Consider the following 18,373-nt stretch of genomic DNA (forward strand, 5'->3'; position numbering starts at 1 on the left):
CCATTAATCAAATCTGCTCATCTAGTACTATTAGGGCTATGAGATGCTATGTAGATAGATGAGAGAGTAAGATCATTTATAAAGGGCTAGATGAGCGGATTTGTTTCGGTGAGCGATTGTTGAGTGTTTATGCAGTGGAGGTATCGAAATATGGAGCACTAGGCATAAATGAGTTAATACATTCTACTAATGTTTTTGGGAAGACTGCTAATGCCTCTTGGAAATGTCACCAGCTGGGATATTTTGCATCATAATGGCTCTTGATTTTTACTTATTTTTGTAGTATTGAGGAATTTCTATCATTTATTCAACAGATCTAAACATCCAAGATCAGGCAGGGAATACTCCACTACATGTAGCCATTGAACATGATGCTTTGGAAGTCATTGATTATCTCCTGCAATGGTAAGTTGAGCTCTTTTTTTATCCCTGACTTTGTTTTTTGCCTTGTCAACATTACTGTTGTTATTTTCATAATACTTTCCTTGATTTTGTAGCTCAAGTGAAAACTTGTAACAAAGATCAATTGTAACATAAATTCAATGTGAAATCTGCACTCAACAAAATCGCAATGTGAAACCGTAGTAAAATGAAAAGAATTGTCTCATTTGGTTTCAAATAATAAGGGATATTAGGGCTCCTAAGAAGAGTGGAAAGATTCCTATTTTTAGAATAAAGGTATGCTTTATATCTGAAGGTCATTTTATCCACTTAAATGATAAAAAATGATGAATTACTAATTAGCAGGGAAAGTGAGCTCAAAAGTCTTTCTACTATCACATGAAGCTACGTGAAGAACAAGCAAGAATTGATGCAATGAGGGTTATTTTGTAATATATTGCAGCTGCTCTGTTATGATGAAGGATGCTATTGGGTGTACTGTTACATTTATAGCATTGAAAATTATGCCATAATACGTAATTCTTATTGCAGTCCGCTATCATTGCATTTCTAGTTCTAACACATCAATTATTGCTTTCAATTGTTTCCATTACGAGAAACACTGAGAATGGCATGAATGATACTTTGGCTACATATGCATTCTGTACGGAAATTATCGTGAAGAAGGTGAATGTTCCAGTTGGAAAGGATAGCAATTAGGAATAACTCTTATCCCTTGGAATTTCGAGAAGAAGGTATTATTCCATTTTTTCAGGTATCTTCAGGAATAGGGAAATACCTGTGCCAGCAACGAAAACTTGTCTTGTCGAGGAAGCTTCAAAGTGGCAGAAAAGGTCAATTTACACTAACCCTTCTTCAGGCACGTTCCATTTCAGAATGTGATTGGTCTCATTGCATCTCATAGGCTTCATTTAGCAATGGCTAAATTTAGTGCATTCATGTGAAAAAATATTTTAAATGCAAAAATTCATTCAATAGTAGGTTTAATTTTATGTGTAAGGTATGAATTTGTGGATAATATTTACTGGGAGGTTAATATAAATGGGAGTCTCAATGCACCTTTTTTCAATGCATTTTTAGGTTTCATAATGTAGAAAGCATCTCAGCACAGTTTCTTCACAATGTGAATACAAATTATATACTTCATGCGGATATAAATTTCCCAATTATCTTTGTTTTTCATTTTCATTACGATGCTTTTTTATCTCCCTCTAGTACCACCAATACTAGAGTGCTACTTTGAGCTCGTAAGGCCACACCTTGAATACTCCGCCAGATATGAGGTCTAGCACAGAAAATTTTAGTGAGAAAGCAATACTCGGCTTGTATATGAATTAGACTGATCATTGCCATAGACTTGGAGGCTACATATCTGGCTTAGACTGCTTGAGGTATTAAGAACAAATATTTTCAAAGTGACATAGAGAACATCATCTTAGAACCTCACTAGGTCCCACAGATACGATAAAATGAGATGGACATTTTGCCAAACTAATGGGTATAGGAATTGGTCTGTCACCTGCACAACAAAGGACTAATAAATTCTAGATGGGATTCATTTGTTAAATACCTCCATCGCACACCTTTTTTCTTTCCTTTTTTCGTTAACGGCTGGTGTCCTAACACCATCTGCCACATGCCTATTTAAGTGGCTTGTGGGGTGGCATGAAAATGGAGAGAGCTGAGTAAACAGGAGTTTTTGTTTCTACTCAGACTTTAATCAATAAAAATGCAATTATTATTCATATTTGATCAATGGAAAGCTTGATAACCTGAGTGAGTGCTTGCCTGAGCTCCCAAGTTTTCCCTTACATGTAACCAACCATTCCAATTCCCATCTGAGTGAGCACTTTCATCAAATTTTCTTTTTTTTTCATTTGTCGGAGCAGATTTTTTGTCTGCTACTTGCCTGACCTCTCAATGGTGATTGGAGTGTGTTCAAATAGTTGTGCTAGTGAGCCAGTGGTGTTTTGCTAGGTGTACTTAAACCTTTAGAGCAGAGATTGTCCATTGGGAGAAGCTGAGAGTATGCTATGTAGCAAGCAATCCACTCCTATCCTCTGCAAGTGCTCATTTTGAGTGCAGACGCCCAGTCTTCATGCTTTCTCACTTGAGAATTGAAATCCAGTGCAGTAAAAGGGTTAACTTTCTCACACCTTTCCTTTCCTGAACCCCAAATTAATTTCACCTCTCTTTACATCATTGGTAACACATTATCTTGGACTTTTTTCTTTATTATATTAACACCTCTTTTTTCAAGATGATATTGGTATATTTTTTTATTCAAATTTCAGTAATGTGGATACAAGCATCATCAATGACAAGAAGCAGGCTCCACTGCACCTTGCTACTGAGCTTAATAAGCTATCAGTTCTCCAGGTGATGGTCCGTCACAAAGACCAATTTAACATTCAGTTAGGTGGAGACCATGGCAGGACTGCTTTACATCTAGCTGCAATATATGATCATGATGAATGTGCAAGAATTCTTGTAAGTTTCATTGTTGTTTTATTAATTAAACTATACATGTATTTCCTTTGGCTGGAAATTCTTGGTTAATATTTTGAAAGCAAGGAAAAAAAATTTTTGGGGGTTTATTTGGATAGGTAAACGTAACCTCTATGTAGAGTGCCAGCTGGATCTGCCCTAGGGGTATATACTAAGAATGTCACTAGCTGATCAATCGATCTCTTGGTATACAATATGAGTGAATTGTGATCAGTGCTCTGAATAAACTATGGAACTTTCCCCCACATTCATTCTACAAAGAGACAGATAAGCTTTTGGAATAAGGCAATGCATGCTCCAGTTGCCATTATGTAGCATCTTCAGGAACTTTATTTGCATATTAGAAATAATATTCTTTTTTTACATTGTCTTGGAAGCCAGACTGAATGTGGAGGATGCATGCTATCAGCAAATATCACCATCATTTTGGGGCATCATAAAATAACAAATTTACAAAATTCTGGAATACATTGAGTGGTATAAAATAGGTACTTATGTAATTTAGATTTCTGCATTAAAAATCTTCAGCTCCTTATCATTTCATGAATCCTTAGTTTTCAATGAGTGATGGGTTTCAAACAGCTTTTTCCTCCATTTTTTGTGGTACTGTTTCCTTTTGGCATCAATTCTGGTCCCTCAAAAACTTGTGGAGCCTAGAACTTAAGTACTGAACTAACCCATTCCTATTTTTGGGTGATTATCATGCATAATAATTATAATAATAATACTCAATCAAAACATATAAATCAAATCCTTTCCATTTATCTTAAAAATGTTCTTTAAATGCTTCCCGAGGGAAATATTTGAGTATCAAATTCCTTTGCTTTCTAAAGATTACAGAATTTGGAGCAACTCCTAGATGTCCGTGTAACAATGGATATTATCCAATACATGAGGCTGCCAAAAATGCTTCTTCACGAACAATGGAAGTGTTTTTGCAGTGGGGTGAATCCAGAGGATGTACACGAGAAGAGATGATCTCATTCTACGATGCTGAGGGCAATGTGCCTTTGCACTCTGCTGTGCATGGTGGTGATATTAAGGTAAGTTAGGATGCCATCCTCGGCCTCTTTACTCTCTGCACCCGAGTTCTCACAGTGTTGATAATGAGAGGAAAACTGTTCTTTGCAATGGGTCGGCTCCACATCTTCGTTGGTTCTGATTCCATTTTGGTTCCTATCATTGCTTCTCCCTTCCAATTCTTGGTTCTTATTCAAAGTTTCTTTATCATTGCTTAATTTGCTATGATTTTTGTTAAGGTATTATGAAAATAACTTAAAATCACACGTTTTTTATTTTCTCAAATGATTGGATCTGGAGTATCAGATAATTAAATGTATGTTATTTATATTACACGGAAGTAAAGTTTTAAATAGAGCTTTGTGCAAATAATTTCAACTCTGATTTTTTTGCCTTTGATTCCAATTATGGTTTGAAGCTCCAAGAACTGGTGGAACCAAGAACAAAATATCCAAACTGACCCTCGAAATATCACATGCTCTATCAGGGTACAGGAAATTGGACTTGTAATATTGAGTTTTGAGCAAATGTGTTATCTGAAAATCAGGTTAAAATTATATGTTAAAAATTAAATTAAATTGAATGCGAGAATCCCTCCTCGAATCCATGGATTTAATAGGGGCGAATGGAATCTTCCATCCTTCCTCCTCTCTCAATGGATTTGGTCATTTAGTAATAATATTTTAAGGTCTATGGATGAAAGAAGTATTTGAAGACTTGCTTGAAATACCATGGTGATGGAAAGATAAGAGGTGATAGAGGCAGTTGTTGTAAGCTCGCTAATTAGGAATTAATAACTATGTAAATATAAGTGGTTCCAAATATCATTGAGGGAGAGGATTTGTGTAAATGGGGAACGAGAGCAAGCTTCTTGGCATGTGACTTTCCCACAGCCAATCAGATCACAACAGGCATGATGGAAATTCAGTCCCACTTAGACCTCAGTTGCGTTAACATCATGCGTAAGTCTACTTGCTGTGCTGTCAAATCTAGCATTCCCCCTCTGTGCCCTTACCTCTCCCATTTTCCCATCAAAACCCATTGGGCAGGACTTTCCACCCACGCAAGGACTGATTTCAGCTGGGTAGCCAACCCTCTCCAGGACGACTGATCAGAGAATTTCCTTTACTTATGATGATTGTATCATTGTACATTGTATCAGGACTGGACCTAAGATACAAAGAGTGCAAATTTTTCCTTTGAAAAGTGGCACGCTTGGGTATTCTAATTAGGTACTCCCCCATCTGTGGAGCCCAGCTACAATGTCGAGGCTCAAACAGAGGGCACCCTTCTTCTCCCACTTGCTTTAGCTCCCCTCTATCACCCAAAAAGATGTTTGGAACTGAGTATAGGAGTTGTATACGTATGGTCTGCAAAGTATGCAAATGCATGAGTAATAAGATTTCAAGAAAGCCATAACCAATGCTGAACCATCTGCCAGTGCTAAAGCCATCTCTGGCCGTAAATGTTTGCATTCAGAGGAAAGGAATGCCTACTTAGCATGGAAGTGGACTGTTATGAAGCATGCGTTCAGTTCCTCTGAATGAAAAAGTCAAGCAAAGGGCCCCCTCTCCCACTTGCTGTAGCCTCATATTTTCAGCTACACCTGCAAAGATATTTGGAACCAGAATAGATGTCGATGCATAATTCTGCTTCATATCTGAATTTTTTTCACATTCCCTCAGGCAGTGGAGCTTTGCCTCCGAAGTGGAGCCAAGATCTCAAAGCAACAGCATGATTTGTCTACACCCGTTCATCTAGCGTGTGCACAAGGTGCTTTAGAAATAGTGCGCTTAATGTTTAGCATGCAGCCGAAGGAAAAGGCAGCTTGCCTGGCCTCTTGTGATGCTCAGAAAATGACTCCACTTCACTGTGCGGCCATGTTTGATCATCCTGAAATTGTGGAATACTTGGTTAAGGAGGTGAGTGGAAAGATGAAAAAATTACTAACCCATCTATGTGTTGATCAACTTATTTTGAGATTTCTTTTATCCATTACTACTACACTTGGCATTTTAGTGTGCATATGTCTTCTCTCTTGAGCCAAGACATTCTTCTTGTTCGTTAAATGTTAAGCTTTTAACTCCACTTTATCACTGTTATTCCATTACTTAGAATTGGTTTTTATTTCATGAGCATTTGCATATGTCAACAAACTGTTCATAATTATTGTAAATCCCACACTTTGGTTTTGCTGTTTAGTTTGTTAGTGTAAAAGTAGGTTGAGGAGTTCTTTAGCCTTATTCACGAGGAGGGAACTTCATCCCACAGTAGTAAAAAAGCCTACCACAGTTATCTTTTTCTTTGCCTACTAATTTATTTTATATTTTTGTAGTGCAAATAAAAATATTTTGTGGTCTTCCACCTCAACCAAAAATGGGTCAGATAGGAGATGAATAATTTAGCTTTGCCATCCCTTTGAATATTGCCTTATGGCATCTGTGACCAACTTATTCTTCATCTCTATGTATCCGTTACTTGTCATACAGTAAGTCCATAAAATGAGTAAAGGGCCACCAGAACATTGGTGCAAAGAATTTTCCATCAATGGATTTGATTTTGGTAGGCTTGCAGCAATGCAGTGATGCAATTTCCAGCAAAAAAAGTTCAAACAACTACTATACCAGCCTAGATGGTGGCTGAGTAAAGTCCATGCCTTCCAAATCAAAGATTTTGACTCCTGCCTCTGTTTTTTGCCCCTATGTATACAGGGCATGGATGTCTGTGCACATTTAATTGCTAGCTTATTAGAAAACCTTGATGTTAAGTGGTGTGGATTTAATAAATATGTAAGTAAAACTTGTTCCTTGTTCCACATTTCTGTATGCAGGCAAATATATATCGGTGAATTCATACAAAATCATTGCAGATCTTATCGGACTTTAGAAATCCCAAAACGTTTTAGAATCAATTCTAAGGGTTTTATTTAGACAAAGATGTGGGTGCCAGGTTTTATTTAACTATTTTATATGGGACTAACGATAGATTCACTAGCATACATTTTGCTTGGAAGTGTAGAGTAGTTATTTTTCACCATCCAGCATTTTGTGTGACTCAAAGTGCATACCTTCATATTCACTGTTACCATTTGTCTGGTTTCCATACACTGGCAACCTCAAGAGCTCACAGGCATCAGAATTACTGGGGCTGTACTTTCACCACCATACATTTTCCTTGTTTATCCTTTCATCCTTTCAAATGTGGTGCTACCGAAGAATGATGAAGATAAAATGGATTGACCGTGTGAGTAACGAGGAAGTGCTAAGAAGAGTGGGAGAAAAGAGAAACCTCCTAAAAACCTTACGCAGAAGAAGGGACAACTTAGTTGGACACATTTTGAGGCCCGATGGTCTGATGAAGACAATCGTTGAAGGACTAGTGAAAGGGAAAAAGGGCAAGGGACGGCCCCGAATGAGTTATATCGGACAGGTTATAAAGGATGTAAAAGAGAAGAAATATGTAGCTATGAAAAGATTAGCGGATAGGAGGGAGAAATGGAGAGCTGCGCCAAACCAATCTCAGGATTGTTGACTAATGATGATGATGATCCTTTCATTACCCTACTACGGGAAAAATTTTGTTTAGCAGCCAGCTATATTGAGCATAATATAGCCCTTTTTTGCCTAAAATATTGAGGAGGAAAGTACTGGGGGGAATAATGAGTTCAAGTTCATGTTACTCTATTAACCAAAACTGAATCCTCAAAAATTCAAAAGAAATTGTACTGCGCTGTAGTCTCTCCTGGTCACAATGTGGCTATAATATTACAGTGGATGCTCGATCAATAGTTTTTCAGGGGGATGGATGAAAAAAACGATGAATGCGGGAAAACGATCAATCTGTGAATGTTTGGCTAGGTTGCCTATGCCACAGGAAACGCTGGATTTTTGCGAGTAATTATGATATTCATTAAGGGATTCAAACAAGATTTTAGCTGATTACAGGAATATTAGTGCTTTCTCAAAACACTTAGGTCATATCATTGATTCGACTTATATCTCTTTCAAATATCCTAATAGAACACACCACCTTGCCAAAAAATGTTTGCACTCCACTTGGCATTTGCATTGCTATTATGGATTTCTGTCTGATGTAAAAATTCTTATCCATCAAATGCCATTTCAAGTTCACATATTTACGAGAGCAATGTGCATGTTATGCCTAAAACAACCTCTTTCGCCGATGTAGTGATTGGTGGTGAGATGGATCACAAAGGCCAAAAATAGTTTATTATTTGAAATATTCCTTTCTAACATTTAAATTTTTCATATAATTGAGGCAATGTGTAAAGCATGAACAATGTTGTGTTAATCCTCAGCAGCACATTCACCTGATCCTTGGCTTCATCCCACTTCTTGTTTTCACTAGGTATCTAGCTCTACCCCCACCCCTGCTGTCATGTGCTAGCGGACAACCCGAGGCATAGCAATACTCACGCGCTACTAGCCTGAAATCTTTTCTTCATCTTCAATTATTTACAGTCCATTTTTTATAGCATATAGCATAACTTGTAAATTGTAACCTGATGTCCTGTTTTCGGAAAATATTGCTGCATCAACTGCCGAGAAGCTCAGCTGCGAGGATATCGAGTTTTGCCAGAAATCACGATCGTATTTTTCCAATTATTTCCTTGCTTAAAATGCTTAAGTAAGATTAGAAATATGTTTTGTTTGGTCTCATCATCATCATCATCACTGGTCAACAATCCTAGGATTGGTTTGACGCAGCTCTCCACTCAGTTCTCCTATCAGCTAATCTTTTCACTCCTACGTATTTTTTCTCTTTCACATCTCTCTTTACTTGTTCCATATATGTATTTTGTTCGAGGTCTTCCTTTTCCATTCTTGCCTTCCACCTGTCCTTCGACGATTGTCTTTATCAGGCCATCATGTCTCAAGATGTGGCCTATAAGGTTGTTCCGTCTTCTTATTAAGGTTTTCATGAGGCTTCTCTTCTCTCCTACCCTTCTTAGGACTTCCTCGTTACTAACTCGGTCGATCCATTTGATTTTCATCATTCTTCTGTAGCACCACATTTCAAAGGCCTCTATCCTTGCTTTCTCCGCTTGTTTAGACCATAAGGTAGACCATTTAAAAGATACCAAAACCTGTGAAGATACCGTGACTTGGCGACTGGGGGCCGCCAATAATTATGCCTCTCATCACCCGGGGGAGAGGGCAGCAGCTCGAAGGTGGAGACCATACTGGTCGGTACAGCGACACACATTCCACTACGGGCGTGGTAACATTTACTTTAATGGCTGTAGTACTGCGATGTGGAAGGCAAGGGGAAACCACCACATTATCATCCCGAGGAGTCACAGCTACTCCACTCAATTTATATAATGTTTGGTCTCACTCTTCTTTTAATTACGTGCACATTATTGATATTTCAATCTAATAAAAGTATAATACCAATTGCCGAAAATTATTGTTAGACACCTTTTGGCTAATTGGTGATTCATCCAGCATTTGACCTCCAGAAACTGGGAACTTCGAACGGAGGAAGGCTGAAAAAACTCATTGGGCGAGAATCGGAGAGGTGCAAAACACATTTTTATTGTTCTCGTGTAACTTTAAATTTTCTTTCGAAGCTAAGGTCTTCGTAATACAATCCCTGCGCGAGCTGGGACCTTTTGTTTGATTTCGGAGAAGAGGAAAGTGCCAGAGGGGGGCAGGCGAATGCTAAATGGGGGATAGTGGATCTTGGGAAATGCGCTAATGTTACTATCCCATGGCACTCTGCTTCTCCCTATCGCATTTCAATCTCCTGGGGAAGATTTAAACTATGTGTCTGTTGTTAATAGCCATAAATAACACGTTGTAAACACTTTGTCTCATTTTCGTCAAACGATTGGATGTGGGAAAATTATACGACGGGACCGCAATCTTCAAATGATCAATGAGGGAAAGCGATACTTTGGGGAACGATAGATGCGGGAAAAAATTACATTGTCTTTATGGATTTATTTGGGATCAGGAACGGCGAAGGATGAATGCAGGAAAACGATCAATGCGGGAACCATAGATCGGGGTTCCACTGTATTTTAAACCTATCCTAATGACATGCTTCACAAAATAATGATGATAATTGAGAAATCATAAATTGATGATCAAATACCTCAACCCACAAGGCCATTGTGCTGTTTTAGGAAGCCTAGGAAATGAATACAGGAATACGATAAAGTGTGTGCCATGACATGCTAGGTAAAAATACCTAAGTGAAGTGTAAGTGAATATTTATGGAATGGTATCATAATATTTCCCCAGAGTTTTCATTTAGGAGGTATTCATTAACTTGAAAGAGTAGACTGAGCAAGGAAACTATATCCAGTGAGCATTTGAAGTTGGTTCTCAGTAGAACTTCACAGGCAAATACTTCTTTAGATAGTTAAATTACAGTTAATTTCATTAAGTTGCATTATTTATAATGAAATTATGATGTGTATTACTTGAGAACACTCCGTAAAATTTTGGCTTGCGTCTTCTATAGGTCCATTCCTCAAGATCTCACCTGCCTTTACCTTCTTTCACCAAGTATTTCAAGTTTGAGCAGAAAAATCATCTTGAGCAAACATCAGTGAGTATTTTTGTGCTAAAATTTGAAAGAAGAAACATAAAATCGTTCATGTAGATGAGTAATAAAAGAACAACAAATGCTTGGATATTTTGCAGTTTTTTTTGTTAGCTGCAGATCATTAATTTGAGTTAATGATTATGTTTATAGTTGGGAAATGTTGCTTGGATATCTTTTCAGGATGGTTTTTCTGTAGCATTGTAATTAATAACTCCAATTTTAGTGAGATCGAGATTCACTCTCTTTTTCCCCAACTACGCTGCCAAAATTGAAGTTGCACCTCTTAACAGTGATTCTTACCCATTAGAATTTCTTTCAAGTCTCCTAGAGTGCTTAGTGACTTTGGTGTTCAATGTGAGATGACCAGGAGACGTAGGTGTGTTTAGGATGTACATTCTTGTGTACTATTGCTTCTGTTTATATTTTTATATTGCTTAATCTTCAAATCAATTAAATTTTTGTCTTCTCTATGTTTGCAGAAAAAGTCATTAGATAAAATTATCAGTGAAAATGACTGCAGTTTATGAAATGTCCAGATGTTTTGGTAAGGAAGGGTATGTAATTGTGTTGAACAGAACTGAAAAGGAGGCTGAATAAAAAGGGGCTTTTGGATGATTCATGTCCAAGGGACAGCATTTTATGACTAAGCTTGGCTGTAGGGTACAAATGGGGACAGCTAATGCCTGTGTGACTAGGGTGTTTTTCCTGGTTATTTTTAGCAGCGGCTAACTGAGGTTTGCCAAGATATTAGCGACTATCAATTGGATTGTTTTATTTTATTCCTATGGCTAGTTAATGTTGGCAGTAGCTAACCCTTAGCAATAAGAGTACCAGAATTAACTCCTAGTTCAAGTGCCAACTTTCTCTTTTTGAGTCTTTTGACAAATTTGGTAGGCTCATCTGTTGGCATGAATCCTGAGCAGGCCCAATTCTGGACATGGTCCTTGTGTAAGCGAACAACATTCCGAACCCCCCCCCCCCCTCAATCTTAAATATGATTAGTACTGTACATTGGACTGACCACTAAGTGCCCCCTTTTGCTTTTCACCCTATGGAGCCACAGATTTTGCTTACCACTTAAATCGGCCCTGATCCTGAGTAAGTCTTCAGTCACTTTGTGCAGTATTTTCATTGTGTTTGTGTCATTGTTAGATTTTTCCTTCCTTATCTCAAGAAATTTACAATTTATGGTACTGAGGCATGTGCCCAAATACTATGCCAGACTATTTATGCTCCAATGTAAACAATAGTTCTTAAAAATACTATGGTGTGCATTTTCCTTTAAGGGTGCTGATATTAATGCTCTGGATAAGGAGAAGAGATCTGCCTTACTGTTGGCAGCGTCACGAGGTGCATGGCGGACAGTGCACACCCTCATTGAGCTGGGGGCTGACATCCGCTTGAGGGATGACAATCTGCGAAATACCCTCCACCTGATTGTGATGAATGGAGGCAGACTGGAAGAGTTTGCTCATAGAGTAAGCCAGGTGTGTGCTGCTGCACATTATCACTAATAACTTATGTCTTGAAATCAATGGAAATAGGCCAAGGTCAATACATACATATTATCTTGAAAGTTAAACAATTCTCTTGCGAATGTTTTGCAATTTTAATTATGCACCATCAGGGCTAGAGAATTTTTATTAACTAAAACACCCATGAAGAATTTCTAATTGAACTTCTGATAAATTCATTAATAAAATCATTTGGATTTCGAGTTCCGTGTAGGATTGTAAATACATAGAAATAGATAATATTGATCTTGACCTATCCCTCACTTCAAGACATATTCTAATTAAAGAGTTGAGTTTGTTAGTGTGTTGATGATCCTTGAGCAATCCATTTGTTGCAGTTATTGTATAGCTGTTAAATTAGAGATTAATCCAAACTGAAACATTTTGAATCTACTCCTTACAGGGACAAACAGAGGCTGGACTGCGCCAATTACTCAATGAAAAAGATGTTTCTGGTTGCTCTCCCTTGCATTATGCCAGCAGGGAAGGGCATATCAGAAGTCTTGAGAATCTCATACGCTTAGGGGCCTGTATCAATCTTAAAAATAACAATAATGAGAGTCCATTGCATTTTGCTGCAAGGTAAGAAATCATTGATTTTGAATTTGACGCATAAGTAACCACAATTGTTTGCTCTATGTGACACATTAATAAATAATATACCTTTATTTGTCTTTGTTCAATAAATAGTGTTGTAAACTGCCATGGTTCTGGGCGTGAATTATCCATGTTGCCGATTATCTGTTTATGAGTTTTATCCTGCTTCAATGTTTTCTGTGTTTTTGGATGTTTCGAGTTTTTTACTTGGAGCCGCTTAAATATAGTGTCATCCGTAGCTAAGAAATGATACATTTTTCATACTTATTATTTTATCATCCGACAGCTATGAAACAATTTGTTTTATTGGTAGTGTGAAATAACTCACTTTGTTATGTTCCACAAAATTTTTCTATTCTGACCTTAAGTTTCAACTATGCACTGTATACTCATTATCAAAGTGAGAATGCAGAATATCTAGTTGTTGAAATCCAGGGTCGAAGTACCTTATACATAAAGTTTTGTGGTACATAATAAAGCAAGATACATATTTCACAATATACACATGTATATATGTATGTGGTTCTACCAAGACACTTGCTTGCCTGACAAGGCCTGGACACTTGCTTTGTATATGTTTTTAGTGGTGATAAACTTTCACTTATGCTGAAAATACATACATACTGTTTTTGGTAACTTCATGCCTAGGGTAACTCTTATCCACAACAATTTTTCTTTTCCTAGATTGTTTACCTTTTTGGTGATACCGTTCAAGTACTCCATAATAGTAGTCAGATTGATTGTCGACAATTTGACTTTGTGGAAGTTCATGGATAGTATTAATTCAAATAGGAGGAGTAATTTTTCACACCTTTTTAATTTTTATCGACCGGTTTCAATGCTTACGCATCATTTTCAAGATCTGTCATATCATTTTCAAAGGACAGCTCTTGAAAATGACGTTTAAGCTTTGAAGCAGTCAATAAAAATTAAAAAAGTGTGGAAAATTACTACAGCTGTTTGAATTATTACTATCATTAATAGTAATATAATATAATTAATTATATTCTGTAACTGTAAGGTTCCTCTTGCTACTTTTCCCTAGATATGGGAGATACAACTCAGTACGTCAGCTGTTGGATTCTGAGAAAGGAACCTTTATCATCAATGAAAGTGATGGCGAAGGTCTGACACCTCTGCATATTGCATCACAGCAAGGTGAGTGTGCTCCACCAACAATGCTTAATAATATGATTACTTCACATTTTGGTCAAGGGTAGGACCTCTTTTTTTTGTTCTCACTTCTGGTTCTTAATTTAGCACTCAATTAGCTAAATTTTCAACAGCATAAGGAGTTTTATCTCACCTGTACATTTATCTAAGATAACATGTATGTATTGAATCTTTGAGAAAGTTTGTATTTTGTTTCGCTGACGGCATAATAAGGAAATCAGAGCCATAGTGAAGAGAGTTTGTAATCCCGATTCTGAAAAGCCATTTGGGGTAGGATCCCTCTCAGGGACAAAATAATTTGTGCAATATTAGGATGGTCTGCAACTTAGATTTTATTTATGTGAGTGAAGGAATGGGTAATCCCATTTTCATATGTATTTTTCAATAAATTCCTAAGAAATAATTATGGTTCTGTGACTACTATAGGAGCAAAAAAATAATGAATTACGTTATCACATTTTTTCTGGAAAATATTGAAATATTGATGAATATAAATGCCTTGAATAATATTTTTATAAATATCCCTGCTACCAGTTTTTGTAGAACCTTGATTTTCAACTTGTTTTTATAGGTGACTAATGTTGAAGAAATTCAATGTAATGGACTGAATTTTACTCCCTTTTTTGTCTATAAAAATTGATAGTCAACTTTTCTATCAAGTGCCATCTTCTAATCAGCTATAAATTTAATTTTATTACCTAGATACATACATACTTCTCATTTGCAAAAGTTAAATTTTGTGGCAATTAATAAATGAGTAAGTAATTTAAGAAATACTTTAACATTTATTATTAGGTGCCTTGCTGTGTATCAGATCACCCTCAGGTACGCATGTAATAGCCTCATATTTCTCATTTTATTCCTGTGTATGAAGCATTAAATGCTCTAGGTCAACTACATAGTTGTTTTACATATGTGATATTAAGGAGTTTAGAGGCTATAAAAATTTTAAATGGGGGAATTCTCTTCCTCTAACCGGCATTTACTACCAAATGGCCATTCCACTGAAAAATTCAAAACTTTTTCCCTCTTTAATGGAAGAACATCCTCCCATATTTTTAATATAATTTTCATAATGGAACAAAGTATTATTGGTAAAAAAATGTGAATACATAATTATAATGATCAAAGTACCTATTTTATTTTTTTTGCTGCACAACATATTTTTTGAACAGTAACAAATGCACCCACAGTTTGGTTACTTTCGGATTATGAAAAAACATTTGACATAAAAATAGTCTTCAAATATCAATTTACTTGATTCCTTCACAAACAATTTGTACTTGTTAATTTGAAGTTAGGAAAAAACATCCTTTTGAAAATACCCATTTTTCAGCTTTTTCTCAATTTTTGGAAAATGCTTCAAGTGGTATATTTATGTTGAGGCAAAAATTGACACGTATTTCATTAAAATCTGATCGGTTAATGGTCATCTCTAGTCTGAGGTGGTGTGGAATGCATGTGCTGTAATTGCGAATATTTTCGCATTTGTGTTCAGTTTTTGAAAGTGAGGAAGTATTGCATTGCTTGGCTTTACATCTCATGCCAATTGTAGGTCACACCAGAGTGGTGCAGTTGCTACTGAATCGAGGAGCTCTTCTGCACAGGGACCACAATGGGAGGAATCCCCTCCATCTGGCTGCCATGAGTGGATACACTCAGACCATGGAATTGCTTCACTCTGTGCACTCCCACCTGCTAGATCAAGTAGATAAAGATGGAGTGAGTGCTATCTTTAATTTTTTTACATTTTTTATGCATAGATAATGAACTTTTTTGAATGCCAAAGAGTTATGCTCTTGAGGTACATAATCTCTCATCTTACAGGGAAGAGCAAGTTTTACCTTAAATGAATATAATTTGTATTTTTTTGCTAACAATTTTTTATTTTACACTTACGATATGTAAATAAAGTTTAGATTGTAACTGGAGAATACTGAGATTCTAACATAAAATACTTCTTTTTCTTCAAAATTAGAACACTGCCCTGCATTTAGCAACAATGGAAAATAAGCCTAGTGCAATATCACTCCTTCTATACATGGGTTGCAAACTATTATATAACACAAAAGGTCTCAGTGCTATAGATTATGCAATATATTACAAATTTCCTGAAGCTGCATTGGCAATGGTCACCCATGAAGAGAGGTAAGCATTTCCTTTTTCTTGATATGCTGTGAGTTGATGAAACAATTTGGGATGGGTCAAATACCTTTTTGACCTCCTTTTAATATTGAGCTCGGGTACAAAATTTTTTCTCCAATATGAGAGACGAGTATAAAATAATTTATATCTTGCAACACATCAAAATACTTGAAAATATATTGTATTCATTTCTCTAGCTATTGCATGATTTAATTCTGTATATGTGTACATATCCTTGTATTCAGAGACATTGATGGGGCAGATAGAGTATAACTTCTTGACTGCCTGCTAATTTGGATGAACTTCAAAAGTTAGCTTCAGAACTTTAAATTTATTTTCAGTTACATTGTATAGTACGTATGACAAGCTATAACAATTCAAACACTACTACATTACTCCTGAGTTTTACTGCATTTAATTTATCTTGTGATGATAGTTTTTCTCGTATGCCAAGCAGTTTCTTCTGATTAAGTTATGTTTGGGAATTTTCTGATAGTTTTTATAGGGAAAATTGGTACCAATTTTCAAGCTGAACACCTATTGGTTGATTAATTTCATTCCAGTAGAATCCTCTTTAACAAATGGTTAAGCAGGTATCCATCTTTTCTGTTCAAATTTTTTTTGTCATATCAATCGCTTCCTTAATTAGTGTTGGAAAGAAATTATTTTTCTTTAGCAGCAGTAATTGATTTGTGAAAAAGAATACTGTGGGCATGTCCACTCTTGACATGTTTTGCAACAGCAAAGAGTTTGAATTGTGCATTTTATGTTGCCCTTATATGCTTGTAGAGGTGGACACTCAGAGACCAGCATACTTCAACAATCAACTACAAGAGCATGGCACTCTGTAAACACCTCGTAGCACTTTTGGTAATTTGTCCTTGGGTCCTGGTACGATATTCTCTGCTTTGACCATGCAAGTGAATCTTGAAATTACAATCTGATTTTTCAGAATCTTGGCAAATTTCTCTGAGGTGCCGGATGAAATGACAGCACGCTTCCTAAATTTTGTCTCCTCATCCTTTTTGCATGTTTCTTTCTGGGTTGACTGGTAGTCTTTTCTATTTCGAATCTACATTGTTCTCCTTCATTGGTATTCTTTGGACCATTTTGAGCCTTTGGGTTCGAGGCTAGTCATCAGGGGTTTTTTCTATGAGGCATGTACTGACTAGGTGTCAGAAATGTGGAATGCCTGAAAAATGAGTATTGAAACCACCAAAAATTTCTGCATTGGGTGTGTTCCTGTGCACAATCTATCCATTTTCTTTTCCTTTTAACCAGGACGTCGAAGAGAGGCAATTGGTTGGGGAGAATTGGAGTCATATGGACAACGTCTTATGTCTATGATACCTTAAAAGTTTCAAAGTGATGTATTTGTGACATCATTTTAATTTCTTCCTCGATCATTGAAAATTTGCAAATATATATCCACCATAATTTGTGTGCTATTCAAGTAATCATGCCCATGTTGCCCATTCCTAGAAAAAGTTGAAACATGTTGGTGTCGAGTAAAAAATTACTCTCTGGTAAATTATTTTTATTGGCTAAAAATTAGCTAATTTTTCTTCCCTTTTTTGATTCAATGATTCAAGAGAGATATTCCTTTGAATCGTTTGAGTCAACCTATAGGGTGTTCCTATGCCACCAACTTGGCATAGCAGTGTTGTTGGCTGCATAGCTCGAAGGATGTAATAATTATTCTAATGAATAAGTGGCAAGGCTCAATTGCCTTGACCCAATCAACCACTTTAGACCCATCTTACCTTTTTTAACTCAGTGATTTGAGAGAGATATTCCTGTGAATCGTTCGAGTCATCCTTTAGTGTGCTCTTGTGCCTCCAACTTTGCATAGAAATGGTGTTGGTTGCATAAATTGAAGGATGTAATAGTGATACTAATTAATACATTGGCCAGAGTTCAAATGGCACTAACAGAAGAAAGCCATAGTTTTTATTCTCAATTTAAAGATGTCTTCATGTTTTTTTAGATGAATAGGGGTTATTTCATTGATGGTATGACATTGAGGCAATAAAACCCATTGGTATTTAAACTTGGTGTAGTTTTGATGTCCTAACTCAGGCATGAATCAACAACTGGCAATCAATATGTAAACAACAATGCTCATATAAATAAACTTGTGGTCATAAATATTATAATGGAAGGGTCCAATGCTTTTTCTAACAATAAATAATATGTGCTAGGTTCTTTCAAAAAGGGTTGTAATCAAGGAACAAAAATTGCTTGAAGCTAAAATATGAAATAACAAATACTTGCATCACTCAAGCAAGTGTGTGATAAATAGCAGTTCCCTCGCAATCTAATTCACCCACCACTGTAGGTTGTACGGCAATCTCTCGTGTGGTAGAAAATCCCCTAATCAATAAAGCTGAAAGCAACAAGTTGATTTAGTTAGACTTAAATTTTCAATCGCTTAGGAA

At 36.5% G+C, this 18,373-nt stretch overlaps 1 protein-coding gene across 1 annotated transcript in view; it reads left to right on the forward strand.

Moving 5' to 3' along the window:
- Positions 1–18,373, forward strand: part of LOC124159514 (transient receptor potential cation channel subfamily A member 1) — a 121,651-nt gene that overhangs the window by 85,746 nt on the left and 17,532 nt on the right. The window contains exons 6-14 of the mRNA XM_046535374.1: positions 315–405; positions 2,697–2,892; positions 3,744–3,953; positions 5,616–5,852; positions 11,793–11,993; positions 12,424–12,602; positions 13,663–13,775; positions 15,346–15,512; positions 15,769–15,938. Of these exons, the coding sequence (XP_046391330.1) occupies positions 315–405; positions 2,697–2,892; positions 3,744–3,953; positions 5,616–5,852; positions 11,793–11,993; positions 12,424–12,602; positions 13,663–13,775; positions 15,346–15,512; positions 15,769–15,938 (1,564 nt within the window). The remainder of the gene's footprint in view (positions 1–314; positions 406–2,696; positions 2,893–3,743; positions 3,954–5,615; positions 5,853–11,792; positions 11,994–12,423; positions 12,603–13,662; positions 13,776–15,345; positions 15,513–15,768; positions 15,939–18,373) is intronic.

This window comes from Ischnura elegans, chromosome 5 (genome assembly GCF_921293095.1).
Source record: "Ischnura elegans chromosome 5, ioIscEleg1.1, whole genome shotgun sequence".
Classification (NCBI taxonomy): Eukaryota; Metazoa; Arthropoda; class Insecta; order Odonata; family Coenagrionidae; genus Ischnura; species Ischnura elegans.